Source organism: Suncus etruscus, chromosome 16 (assembly GCF_024139225.1).
Source record: "Suncus etruscus isolate mSunEtr1 chromosome 16, mSunEtr1.pri.cur, whole genome shotgun sequence".
Taxonomy (NCBI): Eukaryota; Metazoa; Chordata; class Mammalia; order Eulipotyphla; family Soricidae; genus Suncus; species Suncus etruscus.
This window is the reverse complement of record NC_064863.1, coordinates 47011865-47032799: the sequence shown is the minus strand read 5'-3', so window position 1 is coordinate 47032799 and position 20935 is coordinate 47011865. Positions and strand designations below refer to the sequence as shown.

The following is a 20935-nucleotide window of genomic DNA, read 5'->3' as shown; positions in this document are numbered from 1 at the left end:
TAAATATCTGCCAATAGAAACTCTTCTGGAAACCCTTTATCAAAAATAAAATGTTTTTGGGCCAGAGCGATGGCACAGTGGTAGGGCGTTTGCCTTGCATGCGGCTGACCCAGAATGGACCTGGGTTTGATCCCCAGCATCCCATTTGGTCCCCCTGAGCCAAGAGCAATTTCTGAGCATGTAGCCAGGAGTAACTAACCTCTGAGCATCATGGGTGTGGCCTGGCCCCAAAACAAAAAAACAAAAAAATGTTTTTCTCTTTTACAAGCAGCAAATCAGCAAATCCTGTTTTTATGATTTGTTTATGGGCTATACCTGATGGTGGTTAGATGTTACTCCTAACTCTGTGCTCAGAAAATAGCCGACATGTTTGGGGGACCATAATTGAATGCCAGTGATCAAACCTGGGTCAAATGCTTCCAAGAAAATGTGTACCTGCTATCACTTCAGCCCCAACAAAATCTATTTTTATTACATAATCTGAAAGAATAATCTGTGAAGGGGTCAACCCAATCATTCACTCCTTAATTCAGTGATATACCTTGAGGTGGCTTGTATTTTGAGGTACCAAGCTTACAAAATTCAGAATATGCTCACTACAAAAGTTCTGACTTACAAGCCAGAGAAAATAGTACATTATGTAGGGCACTTGTTTTGCACATGACTGACCCAATTTGATCTCCTGGGTTCGATCCCTGGCATCCCATACGGTCCTTCATGCACAGCCACGAGTTTTCTGCAAAGCAAGAGTAAGCCTGAGACTTTCTGGGTAGGCCTTATCCTCATAAAGGTTCTGACTTGTTGCTTGGCATTATCTGCGGCTTACTCCTGCCTCTGCCTACTAAGGGTACTATATGGGATGCCTGGGATAGGACACCCAGGAGATCAAACACAGGTAGCAGCTACATACCAAACCAACGCTGTACTGATCCAGCCTGGCACAGACTGAATTCTCTAAGGTTTATTTTGAAATTGACTGATTAAGGCACATGATCCAAGCAAGTTCAGTAAAACCAACATTTCTAAATCACATACAACCACCCAAATAAATACTCGCTACCTTCCTTTTTCTTCTTTTCTTTTATGGCTGAATGTCAAGCTGGAAGAAAATAAGAGGTCACATCTAAACTTTATTTCTGCTACTTTTCTTTTTTTTTTTTTTGGGGGGGGGGGGCCCACACTGTCGATGTTCAGAACTTACTCCTGGCTCTGTGCTCAGGAACCAGTCCTGGCAGATGTGCAAAACCATATTGAATGACAGAGATAGAACCCAGGTTGGTCATATGCAAGGCAAGTGCCCTACATCATTTCTGCTTTCTGATCAAATTATTTTCCAAGTTGAATCAATCACTAGTTTTTAGTCACACATCATTAAATTACAATTTTTGCTTCTATTAGTTGTAATGTGTTTTGTTTGTTGAAAATTACAACAGAAAAGACTCTGGAATGGGGCTGGAGAGATTGCAGTGTGGTGGGTACCTGTCTTGCACTGGAGAGAATCCCTGGCATTCCATAAACAAGAGTGAAGTGTGACCTCCACAAAAAAAAAAAAAGAGAGAGAGAGGGAGAGAGAGAGAGAGAGAGAGAGAGAGAGAGAGAGAGAGAGAGAGAGAGAGAGAGAGAGAGAGAGAGAGAGGGAGGGAGGGAGGGAGAGGGAGAGGGAGAGAGAGAAAAGATAATTTGATCAAAATAAAAACTAGAAGAATCCTTATTTTGAGAGGATATCTTGTGAAGGGGTCAATCCAATCAGCTACACAAGTATTGTGCTACTTGGAAACTGTCCAGAACAATCAAAGGATACGCTTTTGCTTTCTCAGGATCTACAAGTGAGTAAGCGGAAATAAGCTGTGCCAGCGTGTGAATATCTTTTGGGTTTTGTCTAAAAGGAGAAATAAAAAAAGTCACTCAAGTTTATGAAACTTGAGAAAATAATATAAATCATGCAAACAAACTTTTTCATATTTAATGACAGTAATAAAATATGATTTCTACATCTCCATCTTTCAGAACTTACTTCCATAGCTGTTCAAGATCACTAATTGCCTCCTTTTTCCGCCCATATTTGAGTTTGAAATTTGCAGCTTCTCTTATCAAAGACAAATGAGCCGGAGATTTGGGCTACATGTTTAATGAAGAGAGAAAATTAAATCTTAGTATCTAACAAGTTAAAAGTTTTACTATTAAATCTTGCTCTAGTTAGCCTTTAAATTCCTCATCTTATGTTTTAGTGTATACATTAAACAAAAAATTCACACAAGGAGCCAGAGCAGTGATGCAAGTGGTAAGGTATCAATCTGCCTTGCCCGTGCTAGCCTAGGATGGACTTCGGTTCAATCCCCCAACATCCCATATGGTCCCCTAAGCCAGGAGCGATTTCTGAGCACATAGCCAGGAGTAACACCTGAGCGTCACCAGGTATGGTAAAACAAAAAAAACAAAAAACTTTTTTTTTTTACACACATAAACATGAATAAGAGTAGACAAAACTAGAAGTACAAATGAATGACTCTGGAACTCTAGTGTCTACTACTGGAAATATCTCCATAATTCTAATGGTCATAATTCTCAAGTAGTAATTTAACACATCACTTCCAGGCCAATGGTATCTCTTGATTACAAATAAATGTTAACAGTATAAATGCCAGCTGTGTAAATGTTTAAAAGTTTGGAAACTGGGATAGATAGTTTAGTCCGGAGCCTGCCTTGTATGTATGTGGCTGTCTCAAACTGAATTCCCAGTATCACAATGGACATGGCACACCCAAGGTCACTCTTGAGCAGAGAGGCAGAAAAACCTACAAGAAGTGGCCCCATAAACTCAAAATAAAGTTGAATATACTAGCTATGCAGAGATCCATATTGGAAAGTGAAGATTTGATATATAATTATTTTATATACTAACAACCTACTACTGTTCATGGGATCTCTAGTAACTAAAGATGAATTCTGTTATATGCACTTATACAATCAAATTTTTTTTCTTTTTTTTGGTTTTTGGGCCACACCCGGTAATGCTCAGAGGTTACTCCTGGCTCGGGGGACCATATGGGACACCGGGGGATCGAACCGCGGTCCGTCCAAGGCTAGTGCAGGCAAGGCAGGCACCTTACCTCTAGCGCCACTGCCCGGCCCCAAATTCTTTTTTCTTGAGATAACAGATAAAAAAAAATACATTCAGTTATTTTTAAAAATATTGTCGCGGGCCCGGAGAGATAACACATCGGCGTTTGCCTTGCAAGCAGCCGATCCAGGACCAAATGTGGTTGATTTGAATCCCGGTCCCATATGGTCCCCCGTGCCTGCCAGGAGCTATTTCTGAGCACACAGCCAGGAGTAAACTCCTGAGCATCGCTGGGTGTGACCCCGCCCCCCCCCCCAAAATGTCGCTATTAAAAAAAAGCTTTATTTGGACTTGCTGAACTCTAATTCTGACTTGACTACTGCAGCATTTTGTTTTATTATAGAAACAAGCCCTCAAGCTTTTTTCTTTGACCATACCTGGAGATACTCAGTGGTTATTCCTGGCTCTGCATTGAGGAACTATATCCAGGACCTCCATATTCAAGGCAAACACCCTACTTGCTGTACTATAGCTCTGACCTGCTCTCAAAACATTTTTTTCTTTGGTTTTTGGGTCACACTTGGCTGCACTTAGAGGACTCTATGGAATGGCGGGATTCGAACCACCATCCATCGTGGATCAGCTGCTTGCAAGGCAAATGCCCAACCGCTGTGCTATCTCTCTGGCAGCCTCCTCTCAAAACTTTTAAGTCCACTTAATTACCTGATGGTTTTGATACCACTGGATAGCTTGTGTGAAGACTTCTATGGCACTATCAATATCTTCTTCATGGCTATACATGGTCACTAATGCAGACACCTATACTCAGAAGTATAAAAATTAGTAAATAATTAGTGAATAAAATCCCACTTTCTCTACCACAATATTTAGAAAAGAAAAAAATTCAAGAAATGCATGTTATATTCTGTGAGCCTGATATATTCATTATAAAACTTTACAGTCAATTTTTATAAAATAGAATAGTTAGAAATAACGAACAAGTGTTTTTCAAATATAAAGGTATAAAATACACCATTCTCCAAAGCTGTGCCAGTTAACAGTTCATACAAGGTAAGCACATAAATTAACAGTAAGTGCTTAGAGATAACTCCTAGAGAACAGTTTATGGAATAAGATTTTGCTGGAACATTAAATGAAGATACATGTTACTATAGGAAAACTCCTATGATGTTACATATAGCCAATGAAAGAAAACCTTGCCTGGGAAATACATTGAAATGGCTATGTGGAGTGAGGAGAAGAACAACAGGAAAGAAGGAAACAAAACAAAAACCTGGATCATTGAGAAGTATCAATAAATCTGATAAATTCTTGACTATGCTAACTAATGAGTGAGGAAAGAAAAGAGAAAGATACAAATAACCAATATCAGGAATGAGTGGTTCTACTGATGTTAAATGATAAATAAGAAATTTGCAAACAACTTTCATGTCAGTGAATATAACACTCTAAAAAATGATATATTTTCTTAAAGGTAAATATTGATATAAGAAATATATTAATATAAGAAAGTTTACTGTTAGCCACATATTTGATTCTAAAATAATTCTAGCCTGAACTTTAAAGTTCTATTAGTGATCTAAACCTGTGATAATAGAATAATCAACAAAAAACTAAATTTACTGATCACTATTACAGTTTGCTTTAACTTAAAGAAATATTCAAGTCTTAGCCTAAAATAATTTAGTCTAAGAAATTTTCTATGCAGGTCTTATGTTGGCTTTCAATGGCAATATAAAGCCTAAAACGTATCTAGCACATTGCACTAAACACAAAACAATGCAAGGCACAAATAAAATCAACTTTATAGCAGGAAGAAATTACTTTTACTCTGACATTATCTAAAGAATTAAGCAGAAATTAGGGGGCCGGGCGGTGGCGCTGGAGGTAAGGTGCCTGCCTTGCCTGCGCTAGCCTAGGACGGACCGCGGTTTGATCCCCCGGCGTCCCGTATGGTCCCCCAAGAAGCCAGGAGCAACTTCTGAGCGCATAGCCAGAAGTAACCCCTGAGCGTCACAGGGTGTGGCCCAAAAACCAAAAAAAAAAAAAAAAAAAAAAAAGAATTAAGCAGAAATTAAAGAAATATCAAATAGACCAAGGTACTCTTAATTCTATCACCTGTATCACTTAAAATATTTTAGTGACAAACATACCATGCCTGGTTTATGCTTTAACTCTTCTATGCTTCTTAATATTAGACATGCTTTGGAAATATTACCTTAAGAGAATACAAATAGAATCAGGATATTAAAGAAACATTATGAAAATAATACAGAGAATTTAAGTCATATTTTATTATTCTTCTTAATACTTAAATTTTGGGCTTTAGAGAGTAATAATATACTCTAGTCACATCACAAATAAGAAATTGAACTCAGGAGCCGGAGAGATAGCATAGAAGTAGGGCGTTTGCCTTGCACGCAGAAGGACAGTGGTTCAAATCCTGGCATTCCATATGGTCCCCTGAGCCTGCCAAGAGTGATTTCTGAGCATAGAGCCAGGAGTAACCCCTGAGTGCTGCTGGGAGAAACCCAAAATTAAAACCAAAAATAAGAAATTGAACTCTGTGGAAATCATATTCCAGAGGCCATACAGATAGTACAGGGGAAGGCGTTTGCTTGCTTTCCATCAGGCCAAAGCAGATTCAACTCCTTGAGCATTGCATAGGGTCCTGAGCACCAGCAGGAGTGATCCCTAAACATTCATGAATAAGCAGCTCTAAGCACAGTTTCCTCTAACACTCAAAATAATATTCCTTATTTAAGCTTATGAAGAAAGTTACTGGAAGAGTTGTGCTGAGGCTGGAACATGCAAAGCCATTTGATCCATCCTATTGAGTGTGCTTCTTCAGTCCTCATCTGTTGCGTTCTATTTACCTTGTTTTCATACAGTAACAAAGACAGGAGTGCTTCCCTAAAGTCCTAGAAATGTTATAACATATGAATAGAACAGAAAATTTCCTATTTCCTATGGTGTGTAAATTTGATTTCTATTCACTGCAAATCACAATAACTTACTTCCAAAGACTGTAAAGACTGAACAAATAAAGCCCATGTCAGACTAGTAAAAGTTTAGAATGATAAATGACCACCACAAAAATAAAACTAAAGGAGTCGGAGAGATAGCATGGAGGTAGGGTGTTTGCCCTGCATGCAGAAGGACAGTGGTTCGAATCCTGGCATCCCAAATGGTCCATTGAGCCTGCCAGGAGCAATTTCTGAGTGTAGAACCGGGAGTAACCCCTGAGCGCTACCATGTGTGACCCAAAAACCAACCAACCAACCAAACAACCAACCAAACAAAAAAATCAAAACTAGAGAAAAGATTAATCAGCTATAAGACTGCCTTTTGTTGCCTCTTCGTTGTGCTCAGATATATGCTCCCTTTCTCAAAAAAATCTTGGGAATATAACATTTAAGAAAAGAAAGAAAAAGAGTAGTGAATAAAATACAAAGGAAAAGAACCACCAAAGGAGAGAAATTAAACCAATGTGAAAGTGAACAAAAGAGATAGGCCAGCAATGTGTCTCACCCTTCTTCTCACCTCCTCCTATGCTGATTCAGACATTTTCTTTTATTAACTGTCAACTCTCCTTTCTACTGATGAAATTTTCATTTAAGGTTTTCAATCCTCTTTCTCAGCTAAAACCATTATTATCTTCCCCAAGAACACATAATCTGTAGCAGAGCTGTCTGATGCACAACTCAAGAATTTCACATTTCATCTAAAATTAAAAGTTAAAAACGGGCCCGGAGAGATAGCACAGCGGTGTTTGCCTTGCAAGCAGCCGATACAGGACCAAAGGTGGTTGGCCCCGTGCCTGCCAGGAGCTATTTCTGAGCAGACAGCCAGGAGTAACCCCTGAGCACTGCTGGGTGTGACCCAAAAACTAAAAAAAAAAAAAAAAAGTTAAAAACACCCTACCACTATACTCTCTCTGGCCCCTGGTCCTGTTATCTTTGGTATTTTGTTATTGTTTGTTTATTTGTCTGGGAGCCACTCCTGATGATGCTTAGGGGTCACTCCTGGCTCTGTGATCAGGAATTACTCTTGGTGGTGCTCTGAATGCCAAGGATTGAACCTGAGTTGGCCGCATGCAAGGCAAGCTCCTACCTCTGCCCTATGGCTCCAGGCCCTGTTACAGTATTTTTCTGATGACATAAAAGGCCTTGATCAAGTTCCCTAAGGTGCCCAAGTCAGAGTGTGAAGGGACTGGGGTATGTTTGTTTTCCCTTTGCTTTGTCGCTGTTGCTGTTTTGAAGGGGGCTAGTGCCTCTTTGCCTGAAACTTTGGGGTAGGCTGCTCCCTGAAGGTCTCACTCATGCTTCTTATGCTCACACGCTTGGCTGCAGTGCCTGCTGGGGGCTGTGCTTATAGGTTGCAGTGTTAGCCTGCGTGCTTGCCAGGGGTCACTCTTGAGTGGTAGGGTTGCATTCTAGGAGTAGGGCTGCCCAGACACATACTCTTTGGGGCTTGCACTGAGATGAACATGCAGCCCAAAAACTTCCAGGAGAGGATCCTTTCAGTGTCTGCTCTTTCAATCCCTGCCCTTCACTTTTCACCTTCACCTGGTGAGAAAATGTTCACCAATCCCTCTATTAATATAAACAAGAGAAGGGTGGGTCCTGCTTAGGGGACCCTGTCCTGAGTGTGGGAGCCTCTCTGCCCCTTTTTTTCCTCTTTATCCTTTCAAATAAAATCTCTTTGAATCTGCCAAAAAAAAAAAAAAAAAGTTTTAGATAACCAGTGACAGCTGACTCAAAACCATTGCAAAAACACTGGCCAGTTTTCTATGAGATTCAGGAACATTAGTTCATTTCTCATTCAACTTCCTCGCCTCTTCTCCCTCAGAAATGTGCATCAAAAAAAAAAAAAAAAGGAGTGGGGGGCCTGGAGAGAGAACATGGAGGTAAAGCATTTGCCTTGCATGCAGAAGGATGGTGGTTCAAATCCAGGCATCCCATATGGTTCCTCGAGCCTGCCAGCAGCGATTTCTGAGCGTAGAGCCAGGAGGAACCCATGAGCGCTGCTGGGTGTGACCCAAAACCGCCCCCCCCCAAAATAAATAAATAAATAAATAAATAAATAAATAAATAAATAAATAAAAGAAAAAGAAATGTGCATCAAAATCAGGGATGTACAGTTTAGAAATGTGCATTTTAGAAAGCATATCCTATGTTATGTGCAGGGCACTATATAATCACATCCACCTGGATCATAAAGTATCACCAAAAGATAAAGGGCTAAGTAAATTTGAAAACTAGGATGTAAAACAAATTTTATGCAAATAAAAGCTTTGCTCTTGGTGTATGTTTTAGGCCACATATGGCCGTACTCAGGGCTTACTCCTAGCTCTGCACTCAGGGATCACTCACTGGTGGTGGGTGAGCTTGTAGGATCTTATGTGTTGCTGGGGATCAAACCTGGACCAGACATATGTAAGGCAAGTGCCCTGTCTACTGTATTATCCTCAGATAAAAGTACTTCTATACATGATTATACCAGTAAACTTAAGTATGATCTTTTGAAAGTGGAATATTTTGTTTCTACTGATTTCCAAAGTACCGACTGATAGCAAACACCTGGTGGTTTTCTATCAGATTCAAAAACAACAGTTCTCATTCAACTTCCTTGCCTCTAAGAAAGCCCTCAGAAATGTGTATCAACATCAGAGATATACAATAAGCTATTGAAAAGCTGCAGGGACTAGCAGTTTCATCTTGTATTTTAAATGATAATTAACTTTAAACAAAAATTATTTAAACTACACAGTCTACAACTATTTACACTAGAATCATTTAATACTTACACTAAAATATTTTAATCAAAATAAAATAATAAAGTACCTTGAGAAATTTTCAACTGTGCCATGGTCAGTTTAATTTCAGCAGCATTTTCTGGGTGCTGATCTGAAAATTCCTGAAAAAAATTTTTGGGGGAATAACAAACAATTAACTTATATACCTATTGTACACATCCCACTTTCCCCTAGCTATATGAAATTTTAAATCTAGTTTGCTCTACATCTCAATTTAAGAAAATTTTTATTTAACGCTTTCCTTAAAAATATGTTCTGAGAGCTAATAAAGTAGTTAAGTGCGTCGATGTAAATTTCAGTGTAATAATGTCAAGTCTCCAATAAGTCACTGATAGAACATTTAATTTTATTTTTTTATCTTTTATTTTCAGAGTTATTCAGATAAATGGTATCTCATTACAGAGGGTAGTGAAAGGAAACTTTGCCGCATGGGGTGAACCTTCTTAATCCCTTCCTGTTCAATGTCCCTGTGTAGACTACCTTCAAGAAAATCAAACAGAATCTAATTGCTGGCTTATGTTGATAAAATCTCATCACCATCTTGTGTGAGGTTTGGAGTTGGGAATCAAAGGAGAATACATTATTAAAAAGAGAAGATAATTATTCTCACTGGTATTATAAGCCTAAAACAAATAGTAAACATATTTTAATGCGAATTTATATGTAACTAAGCTTTAGCCTAAGAATAAAGTAGCAATAGAAAGGTCTGCTCGATAAATTATCTTTTAATTTTCCAATAAACACAAAAACATGTATTTTATTATAATGAAAATGAAACAAGGCTCCAACTACGTGATAAGATATCTCATGAAAAATTCAAGGAATTCCTTTACCTGAAGCAATTCTATTGCTTTTGAGTGCTGTTTTTCACGGCAGAGTTGGGCAGCTTGGATTAAAACAGGCAGGAGGTGCTCAGGACTTTGTGACTGTAAACTACCGGATATTTTGCGACACTGATCTGCCTGGAAAAAAGTTTCCCCGACCCCAAAAGCAGCTGATTAGTAAAATTAAACAGTAAAATGGAAGCAGTATGAGGAAAGGGAGAAGACTACAGATGAACATCAGATGAAATAAGTTTGTGGAGAATTGCCGAAGATGTGGGGCCAGGCTGATAGCACAGCAGCAGGGTGTTTGTCTTGCATGCGGCTGACTCAGGATCAATCTTGGTTTGATCCCCCGTATCCTGTATGGTCCCCTGAACCTGCCAGGAGTGATTTCTGAGAGCAGTGCAAGGAGTAACCCCTGATCACCACCTCGTGTGGCCCCCCCCCAAAAAAAATAATTGCCAAAGGTGAAAGAAGCTTATAGCATCTATTCTCATTTTTCTTAAAGTTTTCCATTAACTAAATTTAAGCTGAGTTCCAAAAACAGAAAAGATTTTAACAACACTACTGTTTTTCACTCTTCCACCTAATAACTGCTAAAGAGTTTGAAATAGTAATTTAGTTAGAACTAATGTGAGAAGCAGAACAATAGCATAGCAGGTGCAGGGCATTTGCCTTTTATGCAGCAGACCTGGGTTTGATCCCTGGCATGCTATGTGGTCCCAAGTCAGCCAGGAGTAATTTATTCTTTGGTTTTGAGGCAATATCTGGCAGTGCTCAGGGGTTACTGCTGGCTTTGCACTCAGGAATCACACCTGATTCCTGGGGATTCAGGGGATCTTATGGGATACTGGGGATGGGTTGGGTCAGTCAGCCAGGTACAAGGCAAGCACCTTATTCTCTGTACTATCTCTTAGGCCCCAGGAGTAATTTCTGAGTGTAGAGACAGGAATAACCTGAGAGCCACCTGGTGTGGCCTACCTCCCCTTAAAAAAAAAGAAAAAAAACCTAACGTGTAATAGTCAGACTTGCCATTTTCACATTTATAACTTGTTATTACCATAGATAAACTAAAATGAAAGATGGGCCCTAACTCCTTTTGGTTTTGGAGTCACATCAGTGGTGTTAAGATGTCAACTACGAGCTATGCCTGGGATCAAACCAGGACTTCTCTTAGGTAAAGCATATGCTCCAGGTATCTGAGCTATTGCTCAGAATATTCAATGGATTATTATTTTAATACAGAGATCACACAAATATAGTGTGAAAAAAATCACTTTAAAGCATGATCTTTCTCTTAAAATGCCTTTGACATCCCATTGCAAGGCAAATTATTATATATTATTTTTTTAGCCAAGGAACCAACCATGTCTCACATACCTGGTTAGTGTACATTGCAAGTAAGGCTTTGTTAAATTCTATAGCCTGTAGCTGTTTCTTGGAAAGTTTATACTCTACTCCTTCCGCATTGGTTAATTTCACCTTCTTTTTGGAATCAAAGACATTTTGGTCCTGAAAAAAAACAAATAGTTCGTCTACCTGTTAAATATATCAATGACAAGACTTCAATTCTTCTACATTTCTTATTCATTTATCTTAACATCAAGATAACGAACAGCTTGGAAAATAATACAATTATCTGGTTGGAGTGCCTATCCTCCTAAAATACACGTAAGTTGTCTTGTGTGCTCAACTTAAAGTAAACAATTCTTGCATCTCTGGGGCCATGCCTGTTAAGAGCTGTATATTTATTTGCCCTTTTTTTTTTTGGGCGGGGGTCACACCCAGTGGTGTTCAGAGATACTCCTGAACTCAGGAATCACTCCTGGCAGGCTTGGGGGACCATATGCAATGCTGGAGATTGAACCTAGGTCGTCTGTGTACAAGGCAAATCTCTACCCGCTATATTATCACTCCAGCCATTGATGTGCTTTTTACGTTTAAGTATGATATTAGTTTTATAACTGAAGTGTGTTAATGGGAAGAAAAAAGGGGTGTTTTTGTTACAAATTCTTGCTTTGAGCTTTGAAGAAAAGTACACAGAGGTAAAGCAAAACCTTACAGCAGAAATTAGGATTATTTAGATATCAATCAATTTCCACAAGCTATGACCACTAGAATTTAGATGACAAATGAGAAAAGTAAAATTAGGCAAAAGCTGGCTCCCTGTGTGTGACACCAGGCGGGGAAAATCCGCGAAAGTACACCGGCCCAGTGGGGCTCAGCTGTGAAAGACTGTGAGTGTGACCTGTCTATGTCTGTCTACTGTCCTCTTGCGTGAAACTCTTGCGAGTGGGGCAAAAAGAGCCTCCAGAAACCTCGCTCGCCCAGACGCCATTTTCAGGGAGGGACTTCAGAGCATAAAAACCGGCTATCCTTTGCAAAAGCTGGCTCCCTGTGTGTGACACCAGGCGGGGAAAATCCGCGAAAGTACACCGGCCCAGTGGGGCTCAGCTGTGAAAGACTGTGAGTGTGACCTGTCTATGTCTGTCTACTGTCCTCTTGCGTGAAACTCTTGCGAGTGGGGCAAAATAAGCCTCCAGAAACCTCGCTCGCCCAGACGCCATTTTCAGGGAGGGACTTCAGAGCATAAAAACCGGCTATCCTTTGCAAAAGCTGGCTCCCTGTGTGTGACACCAGGCGGGGAAAATCCGCGAAAGTACACCGGCCCAGTGGGGCTCAGCTGTGAAAGACTGTGAGTGTGACCTGTCTATGTCTGTCTACTGTCCTCTTGCGTGAAACTCTTGCGAGTGGGGCAAAAAGAGGCTCAGAGGAGCACGGCCGCTCCGCTTCGCTACGCGGCCGTGCACTCTTTCTAAGGAAAGAACTCCATTGCAACAAGAAGGAAAAATCACACTAAGAACGGCGCTATATCACAGAAGCAAACATTTCTCTCTGGACTGTCTTCTCTGTTACATGCTCGGGCCTAAGATTTGACCCAGTGTGAGGCTTCATCCACGGAGGACTCCCCTCCCTTAGAGGCAAGTCAGCCCATCCAGAAAGGGAGGAGCCAGAGGAGTGTGCTGCCTACATCATATAGACAATGAATACCACTACAACACGTAGAAAAACCCACAATACAAATGTGACAATGGGGAAACAGCGCAGGCCAGCATCAGACATAGAGAATGAAGATGACAATTCTGAGGACCAGATAATGACTGAACAACTAATCAACCTCTCAGATAAGGACTTTAGACTAGCAATATGGAAGGTGCTCAACAGACTCCAAGAAACCATGGATCGAGTTGAACAGAACACTAATAAGAACCAAGAAAATATGAAGGCAGAAATGACAAAACTCCAAACTGAAATAACATGTCAACTAACAGGCCTGAAAAACTCAGTAAACGAAGTGAATGACAAAATGGATAAGCTCTGGGACAGGGTATCAGAAGCTGAGAATAGACTTGGTGCTGTGGAAGATGAGATACATAACAATTCCATACAGCAGGAGAGATTGGACAAAAAACTTAAAGCAAATGAGCAGACAATGGAAAAATTAGTCAAAGAATGGGAACAGACGAAAATAGAAGTCTATGATAAGATCAACAGAAACAACTTAAGAATCATTGGAGTCCCAGAGACCCAGGAAGAAAATTTCCAGGAAGAATCAATGGTCAAGAACATCATTAAAGAGAAACTCCCAGAGCTAAAGAATATATGTGATCAAATCCTGCATGCCCGAAGAGTACCAACCAAAAGAGACCCCAGAAAAACCACCCCAAGACACATCCTAGTCACAATGACAAATCCCACAGATAGAGACAGAATTCTGAAAACAGCAAGATCAAAAGGGGAAATCATGTTCAAGCAAGCTTCCCTGAGATTTACAGCAGACCTGTCACCAGAAACGCTCAATGCCAGAAAGCAGTGGTGGGATATTGTGACAAGACTGAATGAAATGAATGCTTCACCCAGAATACTATACCCAGCAAAACTCACTTTCCGGTTTGATGGAAGAATACATGGTTTCACAGACAAAAAACAGCTCAGAAACTTCACAGACACAAAACCAGTCTTAAGAGAAAAACTGAAAGACCTAATCTAAGACAAGACTACCCAAAAGACACACCAAATTTTGAAATAAAGATGGCGTTAAATCCCAGGACAATTCTTTCTCTCAACGTCAATGGACTAAATGCACCAGTTAAGAGACACAGAGTGGCTAAATGGATCAAAAAACTCAATCCAACCTTCTGCTGCCTACAAGAAACGCACCTGAATAGTCAGAACAAACATAGACTCAAAATAAAAGGCTGGAGAAAAGTTATCCAAGCAAACAACACCCATAAAAAAGCTGGAGTGGCCATACTAATATCAGATAATGCAAACTTTATACTCAGGAAGGTTGTAAGGGACAAAGACGGACATTTTATATTAATCAAGGGGTACGTAGAGCAGGAAGAATTCACTCTCCTAAACATATATGCACCGAATGAGGGGCCAGCAAAATATTTAATACAACTGCTGACAAATCTGAAAAATAATATCAACAACAACACAATAATTGTGGGGGACCTAAACACGGCTTTGTCAACACTGGACAGGTCAACCAGACTGAAACCCAACAAGAATATACTAGACCTGAGGAGAGAAATGGAAGAAAGAGGCCTAGTGGATATATATAGGACACTCCATCCCCAGAAACCTGGATACACATTCTTCTCCAATGTACATGGGACATTCTCCAGGATAGACTACATGCTGGCACATAAAACATACCTCCATAAGATCAAGAGGATAGAAATTTTGCAGACTACCTTCGCTGACCACAAGGCTCTGAAATTATTTGTGAACTCCAAAGGGACTCAGAAGAAACACTTTAACACCTGGAAGTTAAACAGCCTCATGCTCAATAACCAGTGGGTCCGAGATGAAATCAAGGAGGAAATAAAAAGGTTCCTGGAAACAAATGACAATAAAGACACAAACTCTCAGAACTTATGGGACACAGCAAAAGCAGTACTGAGAGGAAAATTTATAGCTTTGCAAGCACACATCAGGAAGGAAGAAGGAGCTTACCTGAGTAGCTTAATGACACAGCTAATAGAACTAGAAAATGCTCAACAAAAGGACCCAAGAACAGGAAGACAGACGGAAATAACAAAGCTGAGAGCAGAAATCAACGAAGTGGAAACTCAAAAAACAATCCGAAAGATCAACGAAAGCAGAAGTTGGTTCTTTGAAAAAATAAACAAGATTGATAGACCACTGGCAAACCTAACAAAGAAAGAGAGAGAGAGAAACTTGATAACTCGTATCAGGAATGAAAAAGGAGAGATCACTACTGATATGACAGAGATTCAAAGGGTAATCAGAAACTACTTTGAAAAACTCTACGCCACTAAAAATGAGAACCTGGAAGAAATGGATAAATTCTTGGACTCTTATAATCTTCCAGGGTTGAAGGAAGAGGATGTAGCATATCTAAACACCCCCATCACCATTGATGAAATTAAAACAGTAATCAAATGTCTGCCGAAAAACAAAAGCCCAGGTCCAGATGGATTCACTAATGAATTCTATCAAACTTTCCAAGAGGAACTACTGCCAATCTTGGCAAGACTCTTTCATGAAATTGAACAAACAGAAACACTTCCAAATAGCTTTTATGAAGCCAACATCACCTTGATACCTAAACCAGACAGAGACGCTACCAAAAAAGAAAATTACAGACCAATATCACTGATGAATGCAGATGCAAAGATCCTCAACAAAATCCTGGCAAATAGGATTCAATGCCTCATTAAGAAGATCATCCACTACGATCAAGTAGGTTTCATCCCAGGAATGCAAGGCTGGTTTAACATCCGTAAATCTATCAACATAATACACAACATCAATAACAAGAAAAATAAAAACCACATGATCATATCAATAGATGCAGAGAAAGCATTTGATAAGGTCCAACACCCATTCTTGATCAAAACTCTCAGCAAGATGGGAATGGAGGGAACCTTTCTCAATATAGTGAAGGCCATCTACCACAAGCCAGTGGCAAATATTATCCTCAATGGAGAAAAACTGAAAGCCTTCCCTCTAAATTCTGGCACAAGACAAGGCTGTCCTCTCTCACCACTCCTATTCAACATAGCACTGGAAGTACTTGCTATAGCGATTAGGCAAGAAAAGGATATCAAGGGAATCCAGATAGGAAAGGAAGAAGTCAAGCTCTCACTGTTTGCAGATGACATGATACTCTACTTAGAAAACCCTAAAGACTCTATCAAAAAGCTTCTAGAAACAATAGACTCATATAGTAAGGTGGCAGGCTACAAAATTAACACACAAAAATCAATGGCCTTTCTATACACCAACAGTAATAAAGAAGAAATGGACATTAAGAAAACAACCCCATTCACAATAGTACCACACAAACTCAAATATCTTGGAATCAACTTGACTAAATATGTGAAGGACCTATACAAAGAAAACTATAAAACTCTGCTCCAAGAAATAAGAGAGGACACACGGAAATGGAAACACATACCCTGCTCATGGATTGGCAGGATTAACATCATCAAAATGTCAATACTCCCCAAGGCATTATACAGATTTAATGCCATCCCTCTAAAGATACCCATGACATTCTTCAAAGAAGTGGATCAGACACTTTTGAAATTCATTTGGAACAATAAACACCCTCGAATAGCTAAAGCAATCATTGGGAAAAAGAATATGGGAGGAATTACTTTTCCCAACTTTAAACTGTACTACAAAGCAACAGTTATCAAAACAGCATGGTATTGGAATAAGGATAGGTCCTCAGATCAGTGGAATAGGCTTGAATACTCAGAAAATGTTCCCCAGAGATACAACCATCTAATTTTTGATAAAGGAGCAGGAAATCCTAAATGGAGCAGGGAAAGCCTCTTCAACAAGTGGTGTTGGCACAATTGGATAGCCACTTGCAAAAAATTAAACTTAGACCCCCAGCTAACATCATGTACAAAGGTAAAATCCAAATGGATTAAAGACCTCGATATCAGCCCCAAAACCATAAGATATATAGAACAGCACATAGGCAAAACACTACAGGACATTACAGGCATCTTCAAGGAGGAAACTGCACTCTCCAAGCAAGTGAAAGCAGAGATTAACAGATGGGAATATATTAAGCTGAGAAGCTTCTGCACCTCAAAGGAAATAGTGCCCAGGATACAAGAGCCACCCACTGAGTGGGAGAAACTATTCACCCAATACCCATCAGATAAGGGGCTAATCTCCAAAATATACAAGGCACTGACAGAACTTTACAAGAAAAAAACATCTAACCCCATCAAAAAATGGGGAGAAGAAATGAACAGACACTTTGACAAAGAAGAAATACGCATGGCCAAAAGACACATGAAAAAATGTTCCACATCACTAATCATCAGGGAGATGCAAATCAAAACAACGATGAGATACCACCTCACACCCCAGAGAATGGCACACATCACAAAGAATGAGAATAAACAGTGTTGGCGGGGATGTGGAGAGAAAGGAACTCTTATCCACTGCTGGTGGGAATGCTGTCTAGTTCAACCTTTATGGAAAGCGATATGGAGATTCCTCCAAAAACTGGAAATCGAGCTCCCATACGATCCAGCTATACCACTCCTAGGAATATACCCTAGGAACACAAAAATACAATACAAAAACCCCTTCCTTACACCTATATTCATTGCAGCTCTATTTACCATAGCAAGACTCTGGAAACAACCAAGATGCCCTTCAACAGATGAATGGCTAAAGAAACTGTGGTACATATACACAATGGAATATTATGCAGCTGTCAGGAGAGATGAAGTCATGAAATTTTCCTATACATGGATGTACATGGAATCTATTATGCTGAGTGAAATAAGTCAGAGAGAGAGAGAAAAACGCAGAATGGTCTCACTCATCTATGGGTTTTAAGAAAAATGAAAGACACCCTTGTAATAATAATTTTCAGACACAAAAGAGAAAAGAGCTGGAAGTTCCAGCTCACCTCAGGAAGCTCACCACAAAGAGTGATGAGTTTAGTTAGAGAAATAACTACATTTTGAACTGTCCTAATATTGAGAATGTATGAGGGAAATGTAGAGCCTGTTTAGGGTACAGGCGGGGGTTGGGTGGGGAGGAGGGTGATTTGGGACTTGGGTGATGGGAATGTTGCACTGGTGATGGGTGGTGTTCCTTTTATGACTGAAACCCAAACACAATCATGTATGTAATCAAGGTGTTTAAATAAAAAAAAAATTAAAAAAAAAAAAAAAAAAAAAAAGAATCACATTTTATTTGTGTGATTATTATTCTAATTTTTTTGTATTTAAATAAAATATAAAAATATTAAAAAAAAAAAAAAAAAAAAAAAGAAAAGTAAAATTAATTCCTCTTTGAAATCCTATCATTATGCATGTAAGTATTTAAAATTTTGAAACGGGCTTGCTTTTCAAGCCCGTGTTCTCCTTGTATCTTTCTTGCTTGCCTCTATGTTTCTTTGCTTGCTTATTTCCTTTCAGGAGAAGCTTGTGTTCTCTCTTGAACACATTTCCTTTTTTCCTCTTACTCCTTTCTGAGCAAGTTTCATTCAATAAAAAACTACCTTGCTTCACTTAAATTTTTTTTTTGAAATAGGGCCAGAGATAATATAAAGGTAGTTAGGCTACATCTTGTATGCCCAACTTTACCCACCCCCACAAAAAAGAAAAAGTCATGCTTCTTTTAAATTCATTTTTAGCAGAAAATAGTTCATATTTACTGTTTAATTTTTAAAATATATTTTCTTTTAGGTTTTTTTCCATTATGGAGAAATCCATGTTCTCTTGAACACTTATCTTTCACTTCCCAAACACTTCTCTAAGTAAATTTAAATAAAACTAACTTCACTAATATATATATAATACTCAATATTTTATTATTGAAGTAATATAGTTTACAATAGTACTATGCTTAAGTACAATTTTATCATATCACACCCACTATCACTGTCAACGGCCCCTCAAACCCATTGTCCCTAGGATGCCTTTCTCATCCTATTTTCCTTTTTCCTAAGACTCTTCTCATTAGGCAGAAACACAATGAGTCTCAATTACTGAAATTAATTGAGGGAAGAAATATCTTCCCTAACTAAGTTCTGTTAAGAATTATAGATAGGGGGCTGGAGAGAGAGAGAGAGAATACAGTGCACAGTATGCTTGCCTAGCATGTGGCTGACCTGGGTTTGATCCCAGGCATCCCATATGGTCCCCCAAGACTCTTTAAAAAGGGTGATCCCTGATCAGATTCAGTAGTAAGCCCTGAGCACAGCTGGCTGTGAGCATACCTACCCCTCCAAAGATAATGAATTCCCGAAGGGTTCATCAGGGATAACAGTAGTTGAAAGCACCTGCCTTAAGTGAGGCAATGACTTTGTGTTTGATCTCTAGTGCCATTTATATATGCTCAGCAACAGGTATATGCAAGCACTGCTAATCAAGTGTGAGGCCCTCAACAAGCACCATAACAAAACCTATGCAAACACAATAGCTGCCTGGCATGAACCTGGTGTCCTTCCCCCACATCACATCCTGAGAAAGACAAACCTGAATTAGTATTCTATGGACAGAATTCTAGCACTGTTAAAAGGTCATCTGTAAGTGATATCATGGCAGCCCCTGAGATATCCTTGGAGATAGAGGGCAACAAAGACATACTCAGGGGTCACTCAGTGTTAGGGAATGAACTCAGGGCTTGCTTATGCTAGGTATGTGACCTACTACTTAATTCAGAGATTAGATATATGATTTAAAAAAAATCACTTTAAATGTGTGACTGTCATTGTCTCTTAAAAGCTACCAGTAGTATACCTTTGCAAAGCATTTAACAATATTGTAAACCACAGTACCTAAATAATTAAAACAACAACAAACTAAGAGGTGTGAATAGCAATACACAATGATATAAATCAAAACCGCTGAAAAAACTTGAAAGGTTCAAAAAAATATTATGACCAATTTGGAGAAGTTTCGAAAAGATAATTTTAAGTCCAGGGTCTAAAACTATAAAAAGTCCTACTACTTGCCTATATTTTGCAGAATCATCCATATGCAAGCTAACTAACACTCCAGGATGTGATTTTGTTACAGTTAAATTATTGTGGAAATAAGGGCCCGGAGAGATAGTACAGCGGCGTTTGCCTTGCAAGCAGCCGATCCAGGACCAAAGGTGGTTGGTTCGAATCCCGGTGTCCCATATGGTCCCCCGTGCCTGCCAGGAGCTATTTCTGAGCAGACAGCCAGGAGTAACCCCTGAGCACCGCCGGGTGTGGCCCAAAAACCAAAAAAAAAAAAAAAAATGATGGGGCCGGGCTGTGGCGCTAAAGGTAAGGTGCCTGCCTTGCCTGCGCTAGCCTTGGACGGACCGCGGTTCGATCCCCCGGTGTCCCATATGTTCCCCCAAGCCAGGAGCAACTTCTGAGCGCATAGCCAGGAGTAACCCCTGAGCGTTACCGGGTGTGGCCCAAAAACCAAAAAAAAAAAAAAAAAAAAAATTATTGTGGAAATAAGAACACTCATCCTAAAACAAAGCAGAATTTTAATCAGCTGTTAGTGCAAAATGCAACTGTATAAAAGCCACAGATGTTCCATACCTTGTTTATGGTAATGATGTTGTTTGCAATCACAGCGAGCAATCCTATATCTGTTGGCCTGTGAATAATAAGCAAAAGACAAAATGAAAAACTTTTAAAAAGAACTTTCCATAAAATTAAAAAAAAAAACAAACTTAAAAAGAAAGGTTCCATAAAAGACATTTGTGTTAAAAAAAAAAATCACTTACTTCAGCTTTATTATTTGATTGTACAGTTGCAAAGCCTCCTCAGTACGACCTTGAAGCTGCAGAATGTAGGCCATCTGCCCATGAATGATGGCTAGTTCTGCCTGGGGGTCATCTTCAGTCCCATCCTAAGAAGAAATGTTTTTCTGTAAATTCTCCAATCAATCCTAGGTAATCTATTTTTATCAAGTTATACAAGCGATCAAATGCTTTCCAGAAGTTGTTCTGTCAGTGTCACTTTATTAAAATTTAGGAATGCCATAAAAATAATATACGAAAATAGCAAAATAAGATTCTGAATGAACACGGTAAATTCAGATATAATATTAATTCAATTATCATTATTATTTTCTAAAGTTTAAAATAAAATTAAAAAAAAACAACAAAAAGCCTCACCTTATAGGTTCAATGTTTTAAGAAAGCTTT

At 39.3% G+C, this 20935-nt stretch overlaps 1 protein-coding gene across 1 annotated transcript in view; it reads right to left on the bottom strand.

The window, feature by feature from the left end:
• Positions 1-20935, bottom strand: part of SRP72 (signal recognition particle 72) — a 38352-nt gene that overhangs the window by 4208 nt on the left and 13209 nt on the right. The window contains exons 7-15 of the mRNA XM_049789945.1: positions 20513-20637; positions 20325-20382; positions 11105-11236; positions 9734-9862; positions 8929-9001; positions 5236-5300; positions 3785-3880; positions 2015-2118; positions 1802-1879 (exon numbers count right to left, since the gene is read on the bottom strand). Coding sequence (XP_049645902.1) covers positions 1802-1879; positions 2015-2118; positions 3785-3880; positions 5236-5300; positions 8929-9001; positions 9734-9862; positions 11105-11236; positions 20325-20382; positions 20513-20637 — 860 coding nt within the window. The remainder of the gene's footprint in view (positions 1-1801; positions 1880-2014; positions 2119-3784; positions 3881-5235; positions 5301-8928; positions 9002-9733; positions 9863-11104; positions 11237-20324; positions 20383-20512; positions 20638-20935) is intronic.